Below are 26,617 nucleotides of genomic sequence, written 5' to 3' on the forward strand. Positions count from 1 at the left end.
CCCCCTCAATCCTCTCTTTTTATATCCGGGAGGGATACATGTCTCTCTTCAGGGGCTTGGCGAAGCAGGCTCTGGCATCATCATTGCTGATAGGTTGATGGCCTACGCACTGCCGTCTTGTAACTATGGGATAAACTAACCAAGTTGTAACCATGATGACGAATTCAGGCCTGTGGATATGACTCTCGCCACATCCCATGAAAACGGCCAGGCATAGCCCAAGTCGCAATCGTATTCTCTTTTCCCAATTGTCACACTCCGCCTAGACTCCGGTTGATGTTCAAAGTATCATTCTCTTACCTAGTTCCTCATTCTTCATCATGGGGATCTGCACCCAACCGTCTTGCCCAGATACAGCAGAGGACGTTGTTGATCCTGATATGCATGGAATAGGGGTAAGGCTTTCCTTATGGGATTGCCTGATAGCTAATAACTCTACCCACAGGTATCATAGCCTTTGTCGCTACAGCCGCCCTCGCACTTCTTGTTGCCATTGCTGCTGTTGTCAGAGGCGGCATTCCTGACTGTTATTATACGTGGCTCGATGAAAAACTCTTGTCGAAGCTTCCGACATGTGTTACAAAGCTCCCAAAGGAGACGCCAGACAACCTCGGCTACCAGGCGTTTCTGCTCAGTCTTAGCGACCAAACCCTCCTGACGGGCGTATGTTATGCGGTCACGATGTATATACGCATCTTCAAACTGTCAGTGTTTTCCTTCCAGGTTGGCAATCGCCTCATCTGTATCTCCTCGACCGTTCACCTTGCCACATTGGCCGTGCTCAAGCCGCACTTTCTCGAGCACAAGCGCCAAGCAGTCGTTCGCTGTGGGCTCATGGTATCGTTTCTTGTACTGTACTTTATAACCGTCTTCCAGGAAGCCCGTACATGCCACTATCATATTGATTCATCACTTACCTGCACCTACGAACAACCCTCGTCGACCGCAGTGGCCAGCAGTGTGACTAACGTCGCATGCGCCTCGCTTACTTACCTAAACGCCATTATGCCGATAAAGCCGCGCAAAAACAAGTTCACACCTACATTCTGGACAACGGGTGTCTTGAAGTTAATCTATTCCCGTAGAGATACGAGGGTGGATGTCAAAACTTACCTGCTTCAGAAACGGACGAAGGCAGCCTTTGTGGAGCAAAGCAAAGCCCACGCTTTGAGACAGAAGCCAGACTTATTCAAAGTCGTCTACATCATCGTCCCGATCTTGCTGTGGGAAATCATTGGGTCGATCTCTTTTCAGTTGCTGTTGCCTGCTATCTAGTTTAGCCACTATACTTACCACTTGTGCCGTCTTCTCTTCACAAAAGGGGTTAACATAAAAAAGATCTTGTCCTTTAGCTTCAGCCAAATCATGCCAGTTCTTCTGCTACTTGTTTTCGCAGTGACTGCTTTAGAGGTCGGCAGTGAGTCAAGTCTCAGCGGCACAATCATCCACCTCTCTCACCCACTACTCGCTAACCTCAATTGCCCCATAGGTATCAAGCACCACCACAAGGCCACTACCAAGGGGGCTTCCTTGACAAGCGAAATCATGCCGAGCCCCGATGCTACCACTGAGGCTTCGACTACATGAGGGGGGATACTCGTACAACCCGGCCACTCTTCTAGGAGAGCTTCGTTTGCAACCGGCAATGATGAATAAGATATAAGGCAGGCTCTGTATTTGCGTCCAGAGTCGAATTGCTCAGCGACAGACATAGTAAGTACAACTGGGCTGATCAGAACCGATTCGTTGCCTGGATCTTTGGGGGCGTCAAGTAGAACTAATACGTTGGGGGTGGAGGAAGGGAGTCATGTCAGTTGGCCCTGCAACATATCCATTATCTTGGACATCATGGGCTTGCGAGCTAACACCAAACATAGCAGTCGGCAGTATACACCTCCGAACGTCCAGTACACGTTATCGAGGCTGGTATAAAGCACGCCCCGTTAGCAACGAGGTGTGCACTGGGTATCGCCGGGCTGCTTTTTGTTGCGGTCGTAGCTTTGAGCTACGCGTTCTTTCCATGGACTGACTTGGCACTCGTGGCGTTGGTATTTGCCCTCTTCTTTGGTGAGTTGGCAGTGGACGTTATGAGAGTCCATCAAAGGAGCGTTGAGCACCAACGGAGCAGAGACAGGGCAGATGCGTACCCCATGGATAACATGTCAGCTCAGGATGAATCGAACCGGGAAGCCTCCCAGGGAACGGGTGTTGATCCAGGGCAATCACCGGTTTTGCGCCACTCTTTTTAAGTATACCCAGACGTTGGTGAATAGTGGGAGCTCTCTTTTTTTTTTTTTTTGGACATGGTGTATGTAGATTTGAACATGGAATATCCATACCAGCCTGATGAGGTAGTTGCCTCTAACTTAAGCTCTGACCCCGGATTTTGGCACGCACATGAACAGTCGGTGAGTCAACAATCATTTGTCATGGATGGAAGTCAAGGCAACAGGACAACCAACGGCAGACAATACGGACTGGGGAGTGGACGCGATGGCCCGGGGCTGGAGTCAGCGTTTTCCGTCATTGTGGCGGTGCGGAGGTTCCGACGCCCCGCTCGGGCAGCAAGTCATTCACACAGGGCAATTGCCTGCTATTGCGTAGCAGGTTGAGAGTCAGACATAGGCAGAAAAGGCCAGTGGCCACATTTATTTAGCAGACACCCAGTAAAGTGGGTTCAGTGCGTGCGGGTGCCTAGGTCATCGCCCGTTGCACGAGAAAAAAATCTGGCACTAACATCCAACTTTTTGGCTTTGGCATCCTCGGGCTCCAGAGATCACGCCTACAAACAGGAACGAGTCCCCAGACTCGCGAGAAGAAGCCAAAAAGAACCTTCGCTAAGAAAGAGTCCTCGATCCATCTGCCAAGATGAGTGACGCTCAGGCGAACGAGGCCGAGAAGAACGTAAGTCTTTGTCTAGCATCGCCCCTCCTTGATGTCAACCTTGCCCCGCGTTCCCAGAAATCAACAATTTACCCCCCCTTCAACCCCAAGTTTTCCACCGCGACTGACGAGTAATCCCGCGACAGATTGAGATCTGGAAGGTCAAGAAGCTCATCAAGCGCCTCGAGGCCGCCAGAGGAAATGGAACCTCCATGATTTCCCTCATCATCCGTGAGTCGTTCCATTGCTCCGCTTCCGAAACCGCGCACTAACATGCCCGCTTCCAGCTCCCAAGGATCAGGTCTCTCGGGCAGCCAAGATGTTGGCTGAAGAATACGTACGACCCTGTCGCTCCCTCCAAGTCCCCCGTGACCTCACTGACGACTCCTCAGGGTACCGCCTCCAACATCAAGTCCCGTGTCAACCGACAGTCCGTCCTGTCCGCCATTACCTCGACCCAGCAGCGTCTCAAGCTGTACAACAAGGTCCCCCCGAACGGCCTGGTCGTCTACTGTGGTGAAATCTTGACTTCCGAAGGCAAGGAGCGAAAGGTCAACATCGATTTCGAGCCCTTCAAGCCCATCAACACCTCTCTCTACCTGTGCGACAACAAGTTCCATACCGAGGCCCTGGCCGAGCTGCTCGAGTCTGACCAGAAGTTCGGCTTCATCATCATGGATGGTAACGGTGCCCTCTTTGGTACCCTCAGCGGAAACACCCGTGAGGTCGTCCACAAGTTCTCTGTCGATCTTCCCAAGAAGCACGGCCGTGGTGGTCAGTCCGCCCTGCGTTTCGCTCGTCTGCGAGAGGAGAAGCGTCACAACTACGTCCGCAAGGTCGCCGAGTTGGCTGTCCAGAACTTCATTACCGCTGACAAGGTCAACGTCGCTGGTATCATCCTCGCTGGTTCCGCCGATTTCAAGAACGACCTCAACGCCTCCGACATGTTCGACAACCGTCTGCAGTCCAAGGTCATCAAGGTTGTCGATGTTTCCTACGGTGGTGAGAACGGCTTCAACCAGGCCATTGAGCTGTCGTCCGAGACCCTCGGCAACGTCAAGTTCATCCAGGAGAAGAAGCTCATCGGAAAGTACTTTGAGGAGATTAGCCAGGACACCGGCAAGGTCTGCTACGGTATTGATGACACCTTGAAGGCTCTTGAACTCGGTGCTGTCGAGACTCTCATCGTCTTTGAGAACCTCGAGATCACCCGCTGGGTTCTCAAGGACAGCAACGGCAGCGAAATCATCCTCCACACCACCAAGCAGCAGGAGCAGGCCAGCCGCGACAAGTTCCTCGACAAGGAGACTGGCCAGGAGATGGACATTGTCTCTCAGGATTCGTTCCTGGAATGGATTGCTGAGCACTACAAGGACTTTGGTACGACGCTCGAATTCGTTTCTGACCGATCCACCGAGGGCAACCAGTTCGTCAAGGGCTTCGGTGGCATTGGCGGCCTTCTCCGCTACAAGGTCAACTTTGAGCAGCTAGCTGACCTGAGCGACGACGACGAGTACTACGACGGTGAGTGATGGCTGATCATCGGAGATCCATTCCTTGAGCTAACATTGGCGCAGATTGACCAGCGGATCCCCTCGTCACCAGCGAGGGATCGACTCAAGTTCAACCGTCCACGCACGACAACAGTGCCATGCGCCTCGAGGCGCAGAGGTCGACCGATGCCGCGCCGATGTCAATCGCTCAGAAGCGCTTGATGGGGAGGGACAGTCTCGCGCCTCCCCATTACCCCCGTCAGGTGTCGCGACCCAGTCCGCTTCGCACAATGATGACGGCTTGAGTTATGATCGGCGGGAATAGAGGTAGATAAACCATCAACTCTGCAATCCCAGAAGTCAGGTCTAACTGCTGGTAGGCCCACGCGTTAAAATTGAAGGATCGGGGTGTCACGGCGACTAGAGGATCCGCGAGGGCCGTCACGGGCGTTGCTCTGTATGGCTTGAAAGATCTGTTGTCATGGAGTAGAATCGGCGTGAGCTGGCTGCAGGCTTGTTCGTCATTTCTTGACGGGTCTCAGCCACGAGCAGTCACGACGCGTCGAATCAACAATATACTAGTCGTTTGCATGGCCATTGTTGAGCAGTTCCCAAAAGTGATGTAGTTTGCGCGTTCACGCGTTGCTTGGGTTTGTCCGTGTCCGAGGGCTTCCCTCGTTCGTTCCCATGGCTGCATAATCCTGCCCTCGCATCTGATGGGCGCTTCCGCAGCGAGATTACTTGACCTAGGGGAAGCTCCGCAGTTCCCAGGGTAGGTATTAAAAGCTCCGCGTATTCCGTTCGTTCAGTCGTCCGACGGCGAAAAACGTAGTACGTACGCCGGTAATCATGGAGTTTGGTGTTCTCCGCGGCGCTAGTTGTGGCTTGAGACCGACCACCCTCCTTCCAACTCCGTCCGTAACTTTGATGTGGGGGCCTTCTACGAATGCGAGAGGAAGGTACGAAGGAGCAAGGGTGCTACGTCAACATGGGAAACAACAAGGGCTCGACCTATCCTATCGACCACCATCTTACCAGCATCATTCCATCTCCCACCGCCATATTATTTCGCGCCATAAAGACCACGGCTCAGTGTCAACTGAAGCTGTAGTCGGGCGCTGAACATCATTCATCATTCATCATGCCCGAACCACCGGGCACACCGGCCGCTGCGACCATGCAAGCTGGCCGCGCCATCCCCGTTGGCCTCAACGAAGCCGCTCTCGACTCCCCGACCTTTCGAGTAACCGCCACCAACTTTGGTGAGCAGGTCGATGCCATCGAACGATGGCTCAACGGCTACGTCCAGTCCACCTCGAAGCTCCTGCACGACTTCCTCGCCCTCGAAGAGACCGTGAACACCTACATCGTCAAGATGATGCCCTCGGCCGCCGACGGCGTTGTCGACAACGACTATACCTTTCTGGCCCTCAAGAGGGTCGGCGATGGCTGGCGCGAGTATTGGATACAAATGCTGAGCACCATGAAGAAGATGGATGGCTCAGTTGTCGATCCCGTCCGGCAGTTCATCGTTGGCGACCTAAGGAACTTCAAGGAGTGCAGGAGAGCTATGGAACAGGCGCAGCGAACCTTTGACACGACCTTGGCCCGCTATGTCAGTCAGTCAAAGACAAAAGAACCTTCAGCTCTCCGCGAAGACGCCTTTGCCGTATTCGAGACCCGAAAGCTATACCTAAAGGCGTCCATGGACTACTGCCAGCTTGCTCCCCAGCTACGCTTCAGCATGGACAAGCTACTGGTCAGGATCTGCAGTGAAAGATGGAAGGAGCTGAAGCGCACTAGAGAGGCGGTTGGCAACGCCGCTCGGTGGAACCAAGAGATGGAACGAATTCAGGGCTGGTCCAACGAGATGGGAGCTTCAGAGATGGTTTTCAGACGTGAACTGCAAGCGGCCAGGCGAGATCTTGCAGAGGGCGCGCTCGCAGGATTTAAGCCGTCCCGCGAGCTCGAAGACTACAGCACCTCGACTGTCCCCTTTCTCGGCACCCGTGGCCCCGTCAACCTGCGCCTCAAGGAGGGTGTCCCTGTCATCTCAGAGAAGCAAGGCTGGCTGTTCCTCCGCGCACTCTCTGGCAAACCCGCAAGACATACATGGATCAGGAGGTGGTACTACTGCCGCGACGGCATCTTTGGCTGGCTCATACCAGGTCCGCTGGGAGTTCTCCAGGGTGATGAGATTGGAGTTTTGCTTTGTAACGCAAAGCCAGCGGTGGCCGAGGACCGACGTTTCTGCTTCGAGGTCAAGACAAAGAGCCAAACGATACTCCTTCAAGCTGAGACACAAGGTGAACTTACGGAGTGGCTGGAGGTCTTCGAGGTAACCAAAAAGAACGCCTTTGAGACAAGCATGAACAGAAGCAACGCTACCCTCCCTGGTGCTGTTGATCCCGCCTTTTCCATTTCGCCGCCAAGCATCCCAGAATTCTCAGCCAAGACACTTGATGCACAGATTGGCATCTACGACGAGTCTGGGAGTGGGTTCGAGCGAACAAGTACGCTGCCAGTTCCTGGGACAGATGGTAACCTCAGCACGAGACAGAGCTTTGACGTTAATGGCAGCTTGTCTCGTCGATCTATCACTGCCCTGGGAAGAGACTTGGCGCGAGAGGAGGGTGAAAGTGGCCGTGAACATGCAGCAAGAATCATCCAAAAGCTTGATCTTCACCGCAAGGCCACGTTTGGGAGTCAAGCAGGTTCTGAGGCTGCCCAGGGAAGCGGCGCAGGATCTCCTGGACTTTCAAACATGTCCACCAGCCACATTCTACCCGGATACTCAAATACTCTAGCAAGCTCTTCCACCTTCAGACAAACGCCTAGCATGCTGCCATCGGTCGACACCCAATCTGGCACTCTGGCTCCAGCTACTCTAGCTAAGCCTCCCTCGATGACAGGCTTGAGTCGCATTGCCGTATTGGCTGCGGGAGAGCGTCGCCCTGTGGGGAGCAATAGGAAGCTCCCAGCTTCTGTCATTGCCAATTACTGGGGAACTAGTCTTTGGGGTGCCATGAACACGCCAACCCAACCCGTTCTACCTAGGCTTGATGAAGACGACCCTATTGGAGTTGTGGTTCCCGGAAGTTCGCAGGCTAGTCTTGGCAAGGGTATCTCGCGGAAACAGGGCGGTGAGCTGTTCCCGCGGAATTATCCCCCTGAGCTAAGGGCCCAGCATGCGCAGTTCCGTTTGCTGTTCCCGGATGCGCCCTTGGAAGAGAAACTTGTGCTCGTCTTCCGAGCAGCCTGGACTGGCTCCCCTGAGCGCGGACCTGGCAAACCAGACATGGCGGGAGATGGACGTATCTACGTCACGCCTGACAACATGTACTTTTACGGACAGCAAATAGGCCTCGTCACGGCCTACAGCATCAGCCTTGATATCATTGCCGAGGTGACAGCTGCTCCCGGAAAGGACTGCGATTTCATCTTCTTGCATCTGGGCGATGATTCCAATGATACTGGGTACACTAGGATCACCATCAAGGTTTTCTTGGAAGAGTTGGGTCTTCTCCATACCCGCCTGAACCTGTTGATCGACGACCTTCAGGCTGAGGAACCCATGGACGTGGAGGAAATCATTACTGCGTTGATCAATCTTGAGAAGGAGGAGTTTGATCGACCAAGCCCCAGCGTTGAGAGCTGGGAAGAAGTTTCAGCCAACACACCGATGGACGATGGAACCTGGTTAGGAAGACCGGTGGCTAGGCGAAACGACTTCAGCTCCCATTCGCGCTCCTCGAAATCAAGAGCCAGACAGATGCACAAGCTTCACCTCCCGGTTCGACCAGTTATTTACGAGCCGGAAGGTATGAAGGAGATGGCAGCCGAGCGCCACTTTGAGATCAGCGCAAAATCATGTTTCCATGTGCTATTTGGCGACAAGAGCTTTGTGTTCCCGAAGCTTTACTTTGAGCGACGTGCTCAGCAGATTGCCCAGGGCCCATGGGTACTAGTTGACCAGGGAAGGATGAGACGGGACTTCCAGTTCAAGGTCGACTACAAGGATGTCCTGGGCCGATCAAAGGAGGCCGAGGTCAACGACTATCAGATCATTGATGTATTCAGTGATCATGTCACATATGTGGTGACACACGTCAAGACAGCGTGGCATCTACCTCACTCAAGCTGGTTCAAGGTCATCACCAAGATCGTCATCACGCATGTGGCCAAGTCCAAGTGCAAGCTTGCCATCTACACTAAGATTGACTGGTCCAAGCTTCCGGCTCTGTCAAAGAATCTGGTGGAGCGTCAAGCGCTTCGCGATGCCGCAAGCGATGCTGAAGAGCTTGCCGAAGTTGCCACAGACCAGGTCCGCAAACTCGGTCCTCGAAGTCGGACGAACAGAGCAATCCAAGTGTATGGACAGATCGGCCAACAGACAGAGGTAGTGGTCTTCAGGCCCGGTGCGACAGACTCAGCTAAGAAGCAGGTCATCAAACCACGGACGTTGACCACCATGCTATTTGAGACGGTTCGATCTCTTGGCGAGAGCGCAGTATCATCGGTCATCATGGGCGCTATTGCGGTTCTACGCAAGGCGTTTAATATTATCACGGCTCAGTGGATCATCCTCGCCTTGCTTGGATTCAGCACACTTACCAATGTGCTTCTGACATCGAGCGAGGTGACAACGTGGTGGGGTGAGCGGAGGGCAGCCGGATTCATGCAGCGTATTGGAATTCGACCAAACCTGATGATGAGCAAGGCTATCTACATTGCCGATTTGGATGAGGCGTCAGGAGCCGGCCAGACATTGTCATTCCCGGAGAACAGCACATGCTTTACTACGTTCAAAGACCTACTGGATACCGCGGATATGGACATGCCATGGGAGGAAGCCGGAGCCAGTTTGTCAACAGCCGCAAGCCAAGCCACAGCACGCCGACTACGACGAACGCGACAGCGGCTGGGTTCGTACCGACATGATTTGTTGGTGGCGATGCGAGTTGTCAACAGCATTGAGCGGGAGATGCTCCAGTCGGAGTGGGAGAACTGGCTGGTGGATGAAAAGTCGCTGTGCGATGAGCTGGACATTATGCTCCAGGCGGATGATCGCAGTAAGAAGCAGAAGAAGGGATCAGAATCCGGAAAGGATAAGGAATCACAAAAGGTGATGGAGCAGACAACGGCGAAGCGAAGACAAGCACTTGAGCAATGGCGCGACAACTATTGCGGAAGCTGTAGGAAGGATTACCAGGTTGTGATGCGGGAGCGGAGGTTGTCAACATTGTAGCATGGATCGGAGTCGTTTCAGGAGTAATTGGGAGGAGCAAAGCTTTAGCATATTGAAGGCATGTTGGATCAGAGGTGTACCAGAGAAGCGAGCAGTGAAGGGAGAATAGAGAACTCCAGCCCGTCCTTGGCCGGCGGATTTTATTTGTGCAAGCAAGCAATTGTATTAATCCAAGCTTATGAAACAGGCGATGTCCGAATGCGAATAGGGCTTGTCCGAGTGTTGTCTATTTATACGTTGCAAGTCAGTATTTGTCAGAGGAGGTTTCCAGAATACCGGTCCCGGCGGATACGGAGAAGTTTTCGTATTAGTAGGTCCGCGTATTCCGAAGTGGGGCGCCCTGACCGACCCGGAGAGCGAGACCCATGCCCCACTCGCGTCTCGGACGCTAATCAGGGCGCTAGCAAAGAGCGAGAACGACCAAAGAGCGAGCCCGCCCTACGGGTTTTCAAGTGGATTAGGTTAGCGGTAGGTAAGTGTCCTAGTTGGCTGACGTCAGTGAGGCGCCCCTCCGGCTTCCACGGCTGCCGATCATGGCTCATCACCTCCAAAGACCTTTAATCCTGCTTCTTCTTCTGGCTTGGTCATCCGCTTCTTCTCTTCTTGGCCTATAACACATCTCTCTTCCCTGGATTGTCAGTGACGTATCGACTCTTCACGAACACGATTTTCCTTCCTTGCTTGTTTCTTTGTACTTCTCTTTTTCTTTTATTCCTTGCAAGCGAGCTCGTACCGAAACTTCCTACATACCCATAACACACCACTACCAAAACCATGGCGAGCCATCACGAACCGCTCGCGGCCATGGGCCCTGTCGACTGGGACCAGGTGCCCCAAGATGACCTAAAAGACTTCCTCGCCGACATATTTTCCGAAACGCAGACCGTTATCGAATCGATCCCAGCTCCGGCTACGAGAGCTGCCCCAAGTGGCGGAGGGCGGGCGCGCTCAAAGACCGAATCGGCCGCCTCGGGCCCCGATATCCAACGAGCGCTATCGCAACGACAGAAGGCTTCGGCGATCACTCAGGCTCAGGATCTACGGAAGGAGTGGAAAGAAGTGAAAGTCAACGCCAAGGAGAATCCTCTTGGTATTAATGTCTACAAGCTGGCTTCCAAAGATGGGCGCGGGGCCTGGTTTGCGCGACGAAGCGTTCACGAGGGCCTGTCGTTTGACGACTGGAAGACAGGCCTCTCTGTCGAGTTTTCCGAGACGATGAAGATACAAGGATCACCGGGAAGCGGCAACATCCGTGGCATCGGGGCCGATAAACGTGTCGAGGATAAGAACATCGATGATGCTGGTAGACTGCAGGGTAAGTCGTGATCTACCCACTCGGACAACGTGATGCTGACTTATACTGCCAACAGTCTTCCAACTTTCTGCCCAGTTCCCGGGTCCGACTGCTCCGCGAGACTTTGTTACGCTGCTCTTAACATCCGAGACCTCCGTTAAGGTTGCTGATGGTTCTCGTCCGTTGAGACAGTTCATGATTGTATCCAAGCCTTGTGATCATCCAGAATCACCTCCCCGCCAGGGCATTATCCGTGGCTACTACGAATCGGTTGAAGTTATCCGCGAGGTTCCCATTGACAACTTTGCTTCCAGGAGATCTTTGTCGTCAGCGGACCTATTGAACCGAGACGAGCCCAGGAGGCCGAGCCCAAAACCTGGTAGCGAAGGCCATGGTTCAGCACCCATCGACGACTTCCCTACAGCTGTCGAATGGCTCATGGTGACTCGAAGCGATCCCGGTGGCAGCGTACCACGTTTCCTCATCGAGAAGGGAACGCCGCCCGGCATCGTCGGTGATGCTGGCAAGTTCCTTAAGTGGGTGACGGCCAAGGCGATGCAAGGCTTTCCAGATCCCAACGCGGTTGTCGAACCAAACGAGACTGAGCTGCCTGTGTTGGACAAGGAAAAGTCAGCAACTATTCCAAACATTCCTACGGCCAATGTTGACCCTGTTGATGAGCACTCGAGCCAAGATGAGTTGATGCCGAGTAGTAACGGACTCTACGGCATGTTAGCTGGTGCTATCGGCGCAGCGAGCTCATATCTCCCTACTGGACTGCTCAAGACATGGGGAACCGGATCGGATATGGCCTCCACCGATGAGAGCACCTATGAAGCTCATCAAATCGAGGAAGAGCATCATGATGATGAAAGTGACACTTCGTCCATTCGAAGCTTTGCATCCGCCCTAGAGAGGAGTGTAACTGCAGAGAACAAGTCCCCTGATAGCATCACCGAGTCGCAATCCGAGACATCCCGTTCGAACCCACCACAAACACAGGGCGACAAGGAGCTTAAGAAGCTTGAGCAGCGGAGGAAGAAGCTAGATGAAAAGGTTGCCCGTCTTCAGGAGCGTCGGCAGAGCAAGCTTCAAGGCGAGAAAGAGAAGGACGCCGCCACGCTGGCCAAGATGCGAGAGAAGCATGAAAAGGAGGTAGCTAAGCAAGAGGAGAAGTATCGTCGCGAGATCAAGAAGCTCGAGGAGAAGCGTGAGGCGGAGCAACGCAAAGCTGAGGAACGCCGGCGCAAGGCTCTGGAGCGTGAAGAGAAGAACAACCTCTCCCTCGAGTTGGAGCGAGTCCGTGCCGAAAGAGATCTTGCACGTCGTCAGATCTCGATCCTCGAGGGTCAGGTCGGCGAACTTCAAGCCCAGAACACGATGCTGGTCCGCAAGCTGGGTAAGATGGGGCTGGTGGACAGGTCCGACTCTACAGCGTCACTCAAGAGTCTCAAGAGAGCCGGCACGGGCATCGAGACGCCTTAGAAAGAGTCGGAGAAGGACGAGGCAACAATTGAATGTACACTATAGCGTAACGGCCAGATGGGTTTACTGCGAGGCGTTGTGGATAGGCGGGATCATTGTGAAGCAAGATGACATGAATTCACGACTTGTTTTATTTTTCTTTCTTGTTCTTTTACTGCTTCTATTGCTTCAAATGTCTATAGTCTTTTCCAGAGGTTGTAGTAAAAGACCCGACATGTGCCCATGTCCTTCTCGAAGAGCACTGCCAAACTTGTCGACGCCCTCAAGCAGTCTACCGTCAGGGTGACGCCTCTCCTTCACCAAGGCGGCCGAGGCGTAGACGACGCGGGAGAGGATTGCAAAGACTTCTGGCTTGGAGCCGTATCCAAGAGGACCGTCCTCCTCGCCTACAAGACGACGCATCTCGTCGATGCCGGCTCCTGACCACTCGGTCAACGCCTCAAGAGCGGGGTCCTTGGCCTCCCAGCTCAAGCTCTCGTAGACAGAGACCCAACGTTGTGTCTCCCTGACTTCATCAACGAAAAGGTTTTGCTCTTCAATGACGAAGAGCGAGTCATCAAACTTCATGGCGTTCTGCAGCTGGTCGCTCACAGACGCCGTGTGACTCTCAGGGGTTGGGAACCGGACGTCGCCCATGATTCTACGGACAACAACTTGCCGGAAGGTCGAGTCATGGCCGAAACGTTGTGACAGCCACGAGAGGAGGCGATTGGCGGCTTCGATGGGGACGAGGGCCTGGCCGAGGATACTCTTTACGGCAGCGGAGCCAACTTCCCGGACATCGTCATCGTCGTCGTTGAGTGAGTCGTACAGGGCTAGAAGTGCTGGGAGATGTTCCTCGCGTGCCCAGTCTTGCTCATCCTCAATCCCGACGAAGAATGAGCACAGAGATTCTGCAGCTGCCAGACGAGTATCGAAGTCCTTATTTAAAGTGTGAGCAGTTGAATCGACGGAGAGTGACTCTTACAAACCTTGTCATCTAGGCCAGCATCGGCCATCATGTGTCCCCAGTTCTGGAGACCAGCCGCAGATATAGCTTGTGACTTTCTCAGAATGGCAGAGATGCAGCCGCTTACTCTTATCACGGCGTTTGCGAGGGCTGGGTTCAATAAGCTCAATGGCAAGCTGCTCCAGATCTGGGAGAGTAGAGTCGGTGAGACGGCTCCAACGTTCTTGGTCTTAAGTAGCTGATCCAAGATGTCTGTCAGATTCTGCAGGGCAATGACTCGAGGCTCTGCAGGACCGATCTTGAGACACACGTCTCGGTAGAGGTTGCAGAACTCGTTCACTTTGCTCTCCGACAGCTTCGAGGCACCCCATAGCTTGGGGATAGTCTCGAGACCAGCGACTATGGTGTTGACGCCAAGGGTCTTGCTTAGCAGGAGGGTGTTGAGGTTCTCAACCGGATCGTTGGACTCGGAGATGGAGTGCACCTCGTGGATAACGCGCTGAGCCCTAAGAAGGGCGCTCTCTCGGGCATTATCCTCTGGAAACTCGAATCCAAGGGGGGCGACGCCCTTTGGTCTGGGGAGGACCCGTACGAGGTTTACTACCTCGAGATAGGCTGCGGCGATTTCTGGGGAGTCGAGAGACTGGATCTCACGCCAATATTCTATGAGGAAGCCTGAAAGCTTTGGGGTATCGTCTGTAATGTGTGTAAGCAGCTGGTCTCGTCCGTCAAAAAATGTAAATCTTACGCTGTAGCTGCTCTGGCATGACCTCACTGAGCCTGTCAATAATGTACTTCAAGGATAGGAGGACACCGTGAACGTGGTTCTGAACGTTGCTGATCGGTGAGCGAACAGACTCTGCCGCCAGACTGATGATAGTGTCCAGCCAGAGATCGTGCAAGAGACACGAGCAAAGGGTTCGGGCTGCAATCTCCCGCACATGCCAGACTGGGCTGGCTAGATACTTGGCGATGTGCACCTGAAGCTCTTCACGGAGAAGCTCAGGAGGCCCAGCTCTTCGAATGATGTCGAGAGCTGGGAAGACAGACTCAGCTGCCGCTGAGCTTGTGGCCGTAGCCGCCATCATCTGGTGGCCCGACTTGAGGAGGTTCAGGAGGACCTTTGGCAGGGAGGGGTAGCGATGATATGAGATACGGTTGGCTTTGCCGTCCCAGCCAGCCTCCATCGTGGCCTTGCTCTGGTGGGATCCAAACAGACAGTCAATGAGACTGCGGAGGAGGATGAGTCCACAGTTGCGGATCGCCCACAACTCCGATTTGAGTCCATTCGCCGCCAGCTCGAGACACTGCGTCAGGAACTTCTCGGACTTGTTCCCCATGGCAGTCAGGTACGAGCTCTTGAAGATCTCCTTCAGACAGTTGTAGGCGTGCACCTGGGGCAAGTTGGAGCCGTCCGTCTCGGCGGCGCGGGCCTCCTGACTGGCAATCTCCATCAGCTTGGCCATGACCTGCTCGAACGAGGGGCTGGCCGCGTTGGCGGAGAGTACACCCGTCATCATGGAGGGGATTCCGGCGGATCGTCGAGTTGTTGATACCTGGGCGTAGATGGCATCCAGGGTGCCCTGAATAGGGGTTAGCCCCTGAACAGAATCGCGTTCATCAAATGAAGCGGTCGGCGCCCCTTTGCAGGAACTGCAATAAGATAAGCTGGAAGGGAGGTGTTGACTTACATTGTACCATGTCTCTAGCAGATCTGGGCCTTCGGCGCCGGCCTCTCCCTGGTCAAGATGCTTGACCAGTTGGCAGCAGGTTGAGAAGGTCAAGGCGACGGTAGCGAAAGCACCACGGTGTCTAAGGCTAGCCAGCTGGGTAAATGTCAGATTCCCTATCCTTTCGTAGACCTCCCTCGATGGAAAGATCTTGCCCTCACGGGATCGTTGTTTGATAGGGAGAATCAGGGTTCGCAAAAGGTTGCTGCCTCCATGTTAGCCTGAATGACCGAGACGTGAAAGCTCAACAACATACCTTGATTCATGAACTGATCGGAAACTGTAGCTCAGGACGTCCTTCGTGTCAAGTCCATCTACTTCTTCAAGTTCCTGGGGGAGATGGCCCTCTGGAGAGTCATCACAGAGGATATCCCGGACAGCCGCCCAGACCCGCTCGCAGCAGGTCACGAGCGAATCCTGCAGACCTTGCACAGCCTGTAGCTCGGTCTCGGAGAACTGGAGCTCAGACGCCACCTGCCACGTGTAGCAGAGAGAGGCAAAGTCGCCGTGGAGAGGAGCGTCCAGAACTGCCCGGCCAAGGTCCTTCTCTGCCACTGTCAACTTCTCTTGAACACCGCCAACAAGCTTTGAAAGAAGATCAAGTCGCTGCTGCTCGTCCTGGGAGAACCGGTAGAGCAACTGGCAAACCCTGGCAACACCATCTGAGTGATCTGCTCTCGCTGTCTGGCGTGCAAGTTCGTCAGACCTCCTGAGGAGTTCCGCAAGCTCCTCAGGAGGATTTACCTTACCCCCTGTAGCCATGAGGTGGAAGTTCCTGTACCGCTCATCGGAGAATATTCTCTTGAGCACTGTGGCCGAGTGATCTCGAATGTCGTCAAAGGGATCCATGACCAGGTCAGACAAGGCACGAAGCCAACGACCGTTGAACAGATCAAAGAAAAGCTCCTGGTCATCGACGGTTTCCCATGTCTTTGTCGCTTCACCCTCCATTCGGAGGATAAATGTCACCGCCTTCAGTGAAGCAATATGTCGCTGATAAGAGGCCGTCGGCGTCAACTCGCTGCATAAGAAGCCGATGTACCAGAACAGGAACTTTTGATGATAGTCCAAGCAATCAACCAGCTGGGCTTCCGGTAGTGAGATTAGGTTGGTTCGGTAGAGAATGGGTTTTGACACTGTCTGCCCAGGTTGCCCCTTTTGGTCTCGAGCGGCTGCTCTTGGTATGCTCTTCTTGAGCACAAAGATGGCGCCTCGTACTCTCTTGAACATGTCTCGTACCTTGCCGGCCACCTCATTTCGGAACTTCGCGTCTGAGTCTGCGAAATAAGTTGCCAAGTGCTTGCGCAGCAAGTCCAAGGCGGTGGACGAGTATGGCCTTGTTGTCGACGGAGAACTGACGAGTAGGGACAGGGCAAGAGATCGAACTTCATGTGAAGGGTGGGCCAACACACTCTCTAGCACCTTTTCATGGAGTACGATTGATGACTCGCTATCGCTCGTCTTGTCTTCGCCCAGTGCTGCTATTGTTAGCAAGTATCAAGACAAGGGGTATGCCAACGTACCAGGCTCCTCCACCAAGCCGACCTTCTTTCCGATCTCCAAAGCCGCCAATTGGAGAAGCGCTGGGAGATTCAGGTCTATCTCGGCACCGGCAGAAACAGCCTCGTGCTCATTCATTCTCTTCAAGAACTCCAAGGCCTCGGCCTTGTCGGCCTTGAACAGGGGTAGGAAGATGTAATTCTTGATAGACTCTAGGATCGAAGGCTCCTCGTTCACAGCCTCCAGAAGCCACTTGTGCCACGTCTCGACGGTCAACTCCACTGGTGTCTCGCCGTCTCGCCGTCTCAAGCCGCGGTAAATGCAGACGATGAACCTCCCAGCCGTTGGACACACAAAGTGAAGTGTCATCCAGTGGAACAACTCGAAGATGAACGGTTTCCATACTTCGAGTGTATTAACGGAGGTATCTTTTTGCTGGAGGGTGATATAGCTGGATCGAATCTCTTCCAGGGTGACAATGCTCTTGGTCACGAGGTGATCCAGAGCTTTGATAGCAGACTTGGCGAGAGGCTTTGCCGACTTGCCCGTGACAATCGACACAAGATTGTCAAGAATAGCTGACTTTGTTGCCTGACCTGCTTCCTCATCTGGGTTTCTCCTGATGAGCTGGGGGATAAGGTCGAGAACGAGCTTCATTGAACGGTGGTTGTCCGACTCGTTCCACTCGACATAGAAATCAAACAGCCTGATGGTGACATCCCTGGAAAAGGCCCAGAGCCGGAGATCCTGGGACCGCGACTTTGACGACTGCTCCACGAAGCCGCAGAGTTTTACGCACGAGTTGCCCGAAGCACCCCTGGGCTGTGAGGCGCCCTCAAGAAGCCTCGCAAAGATTGACCGAGCCCAACTACAGAAAATTTCTTCTTAGGATACATACATAAAAAAAAAAGAGTCATCTTGGAAGAATTGCGCACCTTGCCTGGCTCTCACTTGGCTGCTCCTCGACCCATTTTGAGATATGGTTGGAGTTGGCGATTAAGTCGTCAACTTGCTGCGCCGTATCCTTCATCCTGGCGATGGATTCTGCGGCGGAAAGATGGCGCGAGTCTCGTGACCTCTGCTTCTCGTTTCAAGACAGAGATGACTCACTCAAGATACCAGCTCAATGCCCCAAATTCACCTGAAGCCGTCGCCGCAAAAGTTGACTCTCTCGCCGATAGGCTTTTGCGACTCATGCGGCCAAGAGCGAAGGACCCACATCACGTGCCAGGTCCCGTGAGGAAATTTTGCCCTTCAGGACCCCACCAAAGTCCCACAAGCGCATTTTCGATTTCTCAAAATCTCACCCGCCCCAAAAGATTTCTTAGATCCCCTCAACCACGACTCGCCCTGACCACCATTAGATTGTAAAAGCCATCTATTGGGAGACTGTCAAAATGTCGAAGATCACAGTCGGTACGGCATCTCGGGCGCAACCGCGCGCCATCCTCTGCTACTTGTCGGCCATGTGCTAACCACCACGCAGCTAATGTCCGGACGCAAGTCTCCGAGCTCTTGGAGTACTCCAACGAGACCAAGAAGCGCAACTTCCTCGAGACCGTCGAGCTCCAGATCGGCCTGAAGAACTATGACCCCCAGCGTGACAAGCGTTTCTCTGGCACCATCAAGCTGCCTTCCATCCCCCGCCCCAACATGGCTGTCTGGTAGGAAACTCGAGATACCTCAGCTAAGAGACACAAGCACTAACGACTCTCTAGCATTCTTGGTGACCAGCACGATATCGACCGTGCCAAGCACGGTGGTGTCGATGCCATGTCCGCTGATGACTTGAAGAAGCTGAACAAGAACAAGAAGCTCATCAAGAAGCTCGCCCGCAAGTACGACGCCTTCGTCGCTTCCGAGGCCCTCATCAAGATGATTCCTCGTCTCCTCGGCCCCGGTCTGTCCAAGGCCGGCAAGTTCCCCACCCCCGTCTCCCACTCCGATGACCTCACTGGCAAGATCAACGAGGTCAAGTCCACCATCAAGTTCCAGCTCAAGAAGGTTCTGTGCATGGGTGTCGCCGTCGGCAACGTCGAGATGACCCAGGAGCAGCTCGTTGGCAACATTATGCTCGCCATCAACTACCTCGTCTCTCTCCTGAAGAAGGGCTGGCAGAACGTCGGTAGCCTTACCATCAAGGCTACCATGTCTCCTCCCAAGCGCCTGTACTAAGTGTGCTTCATTTGGTCTCTGCCTGAGATGGCCTAACAATCGTGTCCGCTGAGACGTGGACAATGCAGCTTAGACTAGGATGGCGGAAAAATTGAAGACATTTGGACAATTCATGCTCTCTCAATGTGATGTAACGTGATGATGCTTCCTCTCAAGAATGCTGTCTATGTGGTGTGACTATCTCGGTGTAATGCTAGGAGCGAAAGTACCCATGGGTCTTGGCCTTGTTGTTAATGTTATTCAAGACCCTAGTCTTCAATGCATCAACACCTTGTGAATTATGCATCGCGAGCCCCGCAAGTGTTTCGAAGACCGTCGAAGACATTTGGAAATTGCCTAGTTTCCATGACCCCCACAAGGCTCGCCGGATGACGCCAGTGACTCGATTCTCTTGGTGGATGAGTCTTCGGGTCATTAATTGCGGGGAGGGCAAGGGGTCCTGGGCATGAGGCTGGCTGGTGGGGGAAATGAAGCCTCGATGATAATTTCAGTTGGTAAATCAGCCTGACCATCATGATGAGAAAAAGCAAGGAGAAGATGAATGGGTTCATGGGGCGCCCCAAGAAGTAAAGTAGTTTTACATGGTCATTAACAGTGTCTAACTCGAGTCATAAAGCTAGAAAAAAGATATACGCCACCCCTTTCTTTCATCAGTGAGGGCAGCTTTTCGTCACCCTCCATGCGACGAGACCCCGCCGCCCAATCACTCTGGCCAGAGTGCCCCAAACGCCGTCGTCCTCAAAGTCCAAATCATCCAGGTTCAAGTGCTGCCGGTAACGCCAAACCTCCCTAAATCGTAGCCCCTCCAGCCCCTTGTTGGGGAGGTAGGAGTCTAACCACGTCGCCGAGGCCGGGGCCATCAGGTACGTGCCGTTCTTCTCCTTCAGATACTCCTGGTTCCGCCTGTCGGCCGGGGTATCACAGGTCGCGAGCTGGTATAGTTGCTCGAGAAGCAAGTCACCCTTGAGGCCCATGACATCTCGCGTCGTCAAGACCTCGTTCTTCCCGTTAAGAAGCCAGACTGGTGGGGTATAAGTCTTCCACCAGATCGCCTGGGTTGCGTCTGGTTGCTGGCTCAAAAAGACCTGCCCTGGCACTACCCCTCCTTGGTGATAGATGCCCATCATCACTCCGAGGAACAGGTTAAAAATGATCCATGCCGATGTCCATAGCCGAAACAGCGTCTGGTTCCGGGGCATGTGGATCGATGATAGGAACAGCGGCACCGTCGGCAATAAGAACCTCGCCTCTTGATGCTGGAAAGCCGAAAGAACAACTAGTCCAGAAATAGCCGAGTAGAGCCGAAGGGAAAAGGCAGGCTTGAAGATCAAAAGTGCCGCAGCTGGACCCAGCAGCAAAGGCAGGTTTGCGACTAGATGCTGGTACCATGGGTGAAGGCCATGCTGGGCCAGATTCTCGGTGGCCGAGTTGTACTTGAAGTTGTTGAGGGGTGTGATGACGGGCTTGTGGATCAAGTCGGTCCATGTGATAGGACTAGGCAGATAGAATGCTGTATCCAACCCAATGGCAATCACTGTCGTCACAGCCGCAGCCAAAATCAAGCACACAAGAGATCCAGGCCTGTGAAGGTTGTTAGCTCGGGCTCTTCCGCGCCAAGCGCAGGTGGGCTGTCTGACCTCTTCCAGAAGACGGGAATCAGGCGAAACCCGGGAATAAAAAGGAAGGCTGGAAAGGTAATTCGGTTGAAGACGCCAAACACACCAACTATTCCGAGAACAGTGGCGGATAGGACGCATGACCGTTGCTGCACGTTGATATCTTGTCAGCTGATTTGTCCATTTAGCGGCGACGTGCACAAAAAAAAAAGACGAACCCGTGGATCAGCGAGTCGCTGGATCAAGACCAGACTCCACGCGACTACCAATGTTTCAATAGAGTTGGAAAACGTGTGCGTCTGGTAGGTCCACGTTACGTAGGACGAGGCAACCAGGAGAACAGCGACCCTGCGATGCCTCGGCGACTGTATCAATTCGTGTAGTGCCCAGTCCTCGAGCACGAAGCTGATCAAGAACATGAGGACGCGCAGGGTCCAGAAAACGGCAATCGGGGGTATCTCGCCGTCCTGTCCATTACCGATCCATAGCCACCGCAGGAGGAGCATCGGGAGACCGTAGACAGGCCATAGTGGAAAGACGCTTCGGATCGGGTTCTCGCTCGTAAATTCCCAGGTATGGCGCACAGGGTAACTAAAGATCTGTCCTGTTGATGGCAGCGCAGTGGTTAGCGTGTGGCCCTCTTACTTGTAGAGACGGGACGCAGTTGGCGAGCACATTCAGCTGGATATTAAAGCTGACAAGAGCAGCAAATCTGGCTTGTGCAACGCGACGGCGAGGAAGCGCAGGAAGGCAGAAGCGGGAAACATACCGGCTATGACCTCGGGGCCTTGGAAGTTCTCGTCAGGATGTAGATAGCTGGGTGACAATGCAAACCACAGCCGGATGAGAACCAGAATGAGATATGTCCGCCGCCACATAATTCTTAACAGTGAGGAGCGGGCAGAGCAAGCATGTGCTTAGTCGCGAGGCGCAAAGGCATCGAGCATCTGCGAAAGCGAGGACGAATACGACGACCGAGAGTCGCAAACCACACAGCAGCTGATTCGAGCCTGCGCAGCAGTCGTCGCAATGGTGGGCAGTGACGATCTAATCGAGCAGAGAAATTGCCGACGGTCGAAAAGTACTCGAATGCAAAACCAAAATTATCGTATCGTATCGAAGAATGCCCAAGATATAGGATAGGTACAGTTCGTGCGGGCTCGGTTAGGTGTATGTGCGTGGCGGGCAGCGTCTCGGTGTCGGTGTCGGTATCGGTCGTGGAGGTGGGCGAAGGTGAGGGGAAGTGAAAGAAGCCCAATCAATGATTAACTAGGTACTCTAGGGATGAATATGGTTCAAGGCAAGCTCGAGGAAACAGACAAGAACAGGTACAAGGAGACGAACAAAATAGAGAAACAAAAGGAAGCGGCGGGAGGGTGATGTTTGTAGGTATAGGTGGTAGGTATAGGTCTAACCCCGTCACAAGCGGTTCTGTGTTGGGGTGGTTTCCATTTGGGGGCTCGTTCACACACCACTACCGGGTGCCGTCCATGTGCAAGCAAACGTCAGTAGGTACGTACCAGGCTGCTCGACGTCCAGTCCCAGGCCCAAGGATAAGAGTGGGAGGGTGACGCACCAGGGGGCTAGGGGGAGCCAGGGCGGGCGCCAGCTCTAAACACGACCAGTTGGAGAGGGCACCGTCACCCGGGATGGGCGGAACTAACGGAAGGGATGGCCGCTGGAAGTGGCCCACAGCGTCCGCTAGAAGCTTTCTTAGGGGCTGCGGGACAGGGGGAGGCGACTTCCGGGGGGGACTCTGGACGAGTACAATGGCAGCCTCTCAAGCCTCCTGAATCTCCAAGAATTACGACGTAGGGAGGTAGTCAAGCTGGGCGGGAAGCCGTCGGCTTGAGGAGGCTGAAACGGTTGAGCCCGGCTTGTCGAGAAGCAGAGACAGAATCTCTAGAACAAAAACAAACTCCACGGCAACCCGCAAGCCAACCCAGCCAAGCAGAGGCTCTGTGGCATGGAGCTCGGATGGAGCCCTGCCAGAAGAAGCCAATCCATGACGCTAAGCCCTTTGGAACCGAGATCTCAGAGTCTCCCTCGTCCTCTGATACGCCAGATGGCAGAGGACAAGGATGGGATCCAGCTGGGCAATTCCCAGGGCGGTGGTAATCTTGTGTGCAATTACAAGCCATTTCACAACGCCCATTGACAAGACCATGCCCATGGCCTGTTTTCCCATTCATCACCGCCCTGCAAACACGTGTTGAGCCCGTCCAGTCTCCTTTTCTGCCACCCCGCGCATCGCCCAGCTCCCGTCCTGCCCCGGGGTGCCAGCATGTCACACGATTCTGCTGCATGGCACGCATCCACCGCTTCGATGGTCCCCCAGCGCAAAGGCGGTCGGCCATGTCAATTTGCCCTATCCGTAGCGCTGGAACGCTCGTGTGTGGCAAAGGCACCCGGTGCTTTTTGGACGGGAGTTTAAGCATGGTGAGATCGAGGGGCACATTGATTGGCATGGTGGTGGGCTCGGTCGCTGCCGCTCCTTGCTCTGGGGACTGCTGCCATGCCATGCATGCCGCGACGTTTTGAATTGCCCTTTGGGACGCCATCACCGCCTTTGTTGCACGATATGGCCCTGGGCATCATGATCTCGAGGCACCATGTCTGTCCTGCCCTCTGTGGGACTCGGCCGAGCAGAAGAGGCTGAGTCTTGTTTGATGGACGGGGGCGCGCGGGGCCATTATCTGACCATGGTTGCGTCTCTCGGAGCGAAGACGAGGCAGGCCAGCCATCTAGGCACTGATCAACTGGATCTCGCAAGGGCATTCCCGCTCCCTCTAGATGGGGGTGGACCAACTCATGGTCTGTCCATCGCGAGGGCTGCAGGGTTAACCGCTCGAGAGCACAGCACAGCATGTAAAGCACTGACTGTCTTCCCCAACAAAAACAGCCTGAATTGATCAAACGCCACGGTGACAGAATCGACAAGGGATGAAGACCGAGTACGATGGACGACCAGCATCATCTCTGCCATGGTAATGACGATGTCTTGCAGTCACCAGCGCATGGACCTTGCAGGGCTCCCTTTGATCTCACCAAATTCCCATGATGAGTCTCTCCACCGGTATTTCCTCACTTGTTTTGCCTTGGTTGTCGAAAGGGCCGATACTCATATCTCGTTATTGTTGTGTGCTTCGACAAGTGACATTGATGATACCCGATGGCTTGACGTGAGGTCGGGCTCTCTTTCAAGCAAAGTCTGTGCCATGTCGTAGCCACGGTAGTCGCAACTTTAAAGGTATGCAGGCACGCGAGAAGAAGGTGTCCTCGGTCAGTTACCGAAGGTGAGTGTTTTGCTAGACCAGAACATGATCGACTTGATAGTTGCAGACGACGTCAAACTTGGCTGAGCTGGTTGTCTAGGTCGGTCGGCACTGAGAATATGTGACGCCACGAAGCTTAGCAGTCAGTCCGTTCGCTATGCATAGGCTCCCAAGCCGTCCACTACAACCTTGGGCTTACTTACCTGGCGTGCCTAGGGAACCGACTATCGTTTTCTCCGCCTTTTGGTCTGAATCAAACGGCACCAAATTGAGGAGCTAGGTTGCCAGTGACAGCTTGATCACGAGAGAGTCACATGGTTTCCCCAGGATGATGACTAACCTGGTCGGCAGGAAGAGATTTAGAAGACACCAAGGTTGACAACACTTACCTATCTAGGTAGGCAAGTAATAGAACTGAACAAATCCAATTGGCTAAATGTTCTCACATATTCTCCCGTTTCTCTTTTTATGATTTTAACATGCATCTCTTGAAGTTCTCGCAATGAACCCCCTGCTAGGCTTTGTCTTGTCGAGGTGGCTGGCTGTGCCTGTGAGCTCACCCGGCTCTGTGGCTGTACCTACATTCGTCTCACCTTAACAATGGAACCGCCGTGGCTCAGAAGGAGCACAACATAGGCGAATATTCGGGACTTGATGGCATTGGATCCTGGGCCTCAAGCTCCTTGGCGGCTTACCTCCCTCTGCATTGACGGTCAGCCAGCCCGAGATGGAAAACAAAGAGCATTCTGGGAAGGTGTGCACAAGCCTTTGTGCCTGGCACAGTGTCTTTGTCGTTATATCGATCGACTGCTTCACCAAAGACTCTGAGTGTTCGACAAACACGGACAGAACAAACATCTTCCTGATGCATTTTCTTTATTTAACCTTGTCCGCTGCAAGGTTCCTGATCAGGATGGGGTCATTTAGCTCCGTGTTCCAAAATACCATCTTTCACGCAGGCTGCCGCCTGACTCCTTTCACATTGCGCCGAAGGCAGCAGTGGCCAACCAACTCCACTGCACGGGCAACAACCAGCATATAATGCTCTCGTCTTTCCGCGACAAAGTCAACCCTTTTTTTTCTCCTCATCACACAGCTTATTTGAGACCATCATCTATAAAGCTCAATCAATTCACCCTCAAACGCGATTTCGCAGATAATCACACCTCGATAACTTTGTACTTTCGCGCATCTTAACTTATTAGTCAGGGTCCTCCTCTGAATCACAGCCCTGTGCCCCAAGGTATGTCGTTGGTTGACAGAAACGCAGCCCCACGCTCAGCCGACCCCGCAGACTCTGGCCTGCTGCTCTACTTCCTCCAACTTCCATCATCATCACACCGCACGCCGTGACCATCTTTCGCCTCCCTCACAGTCGCCAAGTCCGTCGCGCTCACATCTACAGATTTTACAGGAATAATCATCTCATCAACCACCACAATGTCTGACTCTGCCCCCTCCCAAAAGGTCTGGCTGGTCTCCAACGACAACGCCAAAATCGAAGTCGGTAAGCTTGCGCCACTCTGTGCATTCTCGTTCGTTATCATGCTAACAACACCCATAGATCGCACCGTCGTTGAGCGTTCAATGCTGCTGAAAAACATGCTTGAGGATCTTGGTGATGTCGTTATCAGTGTGGAGAACCCCATTCCCATTCCCAACGTGAGCCCATCTCCCTTCCTGTTTGTTTGCTTTCGATTGCTGACATGTTCTCCAGGTCAACGAAGCCGTCCTCCGCAAGGTAATCGAGTGGTGCGACCACCACCGTGGCGACCCTCCTCAAGCTGCCGATGACGAGTCCGACGCCCGCAAGAAGACGACTGATATTGAGGAGTGGGACCAGAAGTTCATGCAGGTCGATCAAGAGATGCTCTTTGAGATCATCCTTGTATGTTTCGCCTCCCATCATTAACTATCGAAGCACTTGCTAACACTTGATATCACAGGCCTCCAACTACCTCGACATCAAGCCCCTTCTTGATGTTGGCTGCAAGACTGTCGCCAACATGATCAAGGGCAAGTCTCCCGAGGAGATCCGAAAGACATTCAACATCACCAACGACTTCACCCCCGAAGAGGAGGAGCAGATCCGCCGCGAGAACGAGTGGGCCGAGGACCGTTGAAATTGACCGGATGAGTTCCAGAGAGGTTCAGGCAATTGGCGTTTGGGTTTATTGCGCGTTGATTTGGCCACGGTTGGCACGCAAGGAGAATGAAGAAACCTATGCCAGAGCAGCATCGCTGCGCGAGGCAGGCTCTTCTCAACACTCACACAACGCAGTATTTCGGTTAACTAGTTTGCTCTTTGACTCGCCGCAGAGCGCGCTGGAGGCGTTCTCCGGGGTAACGACTACTTGTAGCATTTAAAAATAGATGCGAACTGCCAACTTCTAAGTGTGTGCATGGTGATTGTCCTTTGAAAGAAGGAAATGTTTAGAGGGGCGACCCCGTGATCCTTTGTTTCGGGCAGAAACGACCAACTAAAGTGTATACACGCGATCCTTTGTTTCGATTATAGTCCATGTTCTGAGACGAAACGTGGCGGACAGCCTAGTGGCACAATGCAAGTATTTCATTCAAGCACAGTTCAAATATTCCATTCCTGGGCACAGTTGAATCTTGAAGTGTCTAGCCTTGGGCCTCATAGTTGACATGACAGCTGCTTACCAGCTTGACATGACGCTTCATACCAAGCTTGATATGAAGCTTGTTCACGACGGGGTGGTGATGCTTCCGTGTGGTTCAGGCCCGCTCTTTTGGGGCATCAAAAGTCTTTGCATTTCCTTTTTCCCTATGACCGTCCGTGTGACATGCAGTAACCGCAAGAATCGACAAACCAGGCAACCGGCCCATCCACCGTGCGCTGATCACGCAACCCCCATTTCACGCCGTGACGAAGTTCTCTCTCCCCTTTCCCGTTTCACATCATCGTGATACCATGCCCAAGAAGAAGTCGGGTGTCGATGCAC

The 26,617-nt window shown here is 53.6% G+C and overlaps 7 protein-coding genes across 7 annotated transcripts; 5 read left to right on the top strand and 2 right to left on the bottom strand.

The window, feature by feature from the left end:
* Positions 1 to 2,868: 2,868 nt before the first annotated feature.
* Positions 2,869 to 4,415, top strand: LRP88_09958 (translation termination factor eRF1; the record flags this gene model as incomplete). Its single annotated transcript, XM_083246431.1, has 4 exons — positions 2,869 to 2,904; positions 3,030 to 3,114; positions 3,171 to 3,220; positions 3,276 to 4,415. The coding sequence occupies 4 exons, from the start codon at positions 2,869 to 2,871 to the stop codon at positions 4,413 to 4,415; spliced, it is 1,311 nt and encodes a 436-aa protein (XP_083097544.1).
* Positions 4,416 to 5,517: 1,102 nt separating this feature from the next.
* Positions 5,518 to 10,380, top strand: LRP88_09959 (uncharacterized protein; the record flags this gene model as incomplete). The annotated part of the gene is made up of 2 exons (XM_083246432.1): positions 5,518 to 9,620; positions 10,347 to 10,380. The coding sequence occupies 2 exons, from the start codon at positions 5,518 to 5,520 to the stop codon at positions 10,378 to 10,380; spliced, it is 4,137 nt and encodes a 1,378-aa protein (XP_083097545.1).
* A 48-nt stretch (positions 10,381 to 10,428) lies between these two features.
* On the top strand, positions 10,429 to 12,403 carry LRP88_09960 (SRPBCC family protein; the record flags this gene model as incomplete). Its single annotated transcript, XM_083246433.1, has 2 exons — positions 10,429 to 10,939; positions 10,995 to 12,403. 2 exons carry the CDS (start codon positions 10,429 to 10,431, stop codon positions 12,401 to 12,403), a joined length of 1,920 nt encoding a protein of 639 aa, XP_083097546.1.
* Positions 12,404 to 12,571: 168 nt separating this feature from the next.
* LRP88_09961 (tRNA methylation protein TRM732 domain-containing protein) lies at positions 12,572 to 17,612 on the bottom strand (the record flags this gene model as incomplete). The annotated part of the gene is made up of 8 exons (XM_083246434.1): positions 12,572 to 13,324; positions 13,375 to 14,048; positions 14,101 to 14,935; positions 15,044 to 15,287; positions 15,339 to 16,560; positions 16,611 to 16,665; positions 16,820 to 17,450; positions 17,518 to 17,612. 8 exons carry the CDS (start codon positions 17,610 to 17,612, stop codon positions 12,572 to 12,574), a joined length of 4,509 nt encoding a protein of 1,502 aa, XP_083097547.1.
* Positions 17,613 to 17,979: 367 nt separating this feature from the next.
* LRP88_09962 (60S ribosomal protein uL1) lies at positions 17,980 to 18,757 on the top strand (the record flags this gene model as incomplete). The annotated part of the gene is made up of 3 exons (XM_083246435.1): positions 17,980 to 17,998; positions 18,069 to 18,246; positions 18,301 to 18,757. The coding sequence occupies 3 exons, from the start codon at positions 17,980 to 17,982 to the stop codon at positions 18,755 to 18,757; spliced, it is 654 nt and encodes a 217-aa protein (XP_083097548.1).
* A 650-nt stretch (positions 18,758 to 19,407) lies between these two features.
* Positions 19,408 to 21,251, bottom strand: LRP88_09963 (glycosylphosphatidylinositol-alpha 1,2 mannosyltransferase; the record flags this gene model as incomplete). Its single annotated transcript, XM_083246436.1, has 4 exons — positions 19,408 to 20,291; positions 20,480 to 20,522; positions 20,592 to 20,977; positions 21,143 to 21,251. The coding sequence occupies 4 exons, from the start codon at positions 21,249 to 21,251 to the stop codon at positions 19,408 to 19,410; spliced, it is 1,422 nt and encodes a 473-aa protein (XP_083097549.1).
* Positions 21,252 to 25,088: 3,837 nt separating this feature from the next.
* On the top strand, positions 25,089 to 25,771 carry LRP88_09964 (SCF ubiquitin ligase subunit SKP1; the record flags this gene model as incomplete). The annotated part of the gene is made up of 4 exons (XM_083246437.1): positions 25,089 to 25,155; positions 25,213 to 25,310; positions 25,366 to 25,536; positions 25,595 to 25,771. The coding sequence occupies 4 exons, from the start codon at positions 25,089 to 25,091 to the stop codon at positions 25,769 to 25,771; spliced, it is 513 nt and encodes a 170-aa protein (XP_083097550.1).
* Between the last annotated feature and the right edge of the window lie 846 nt (positions 25,772 to 26,617).

Source organism: Fusarium phalaenopsidis (assembly GCF_050370095.1).
Source record: "Fusarium phalaenopsidis strain FUZ10S chromosome Unknown contig_32304, whole genome shotgun sequence".
NCBI lineage: Eukaryota > Fungi > Ascomycota > Sordariomycetes > Hypocreales > Nectriaceae > Fusarium > Fusarium phalaenopsidis.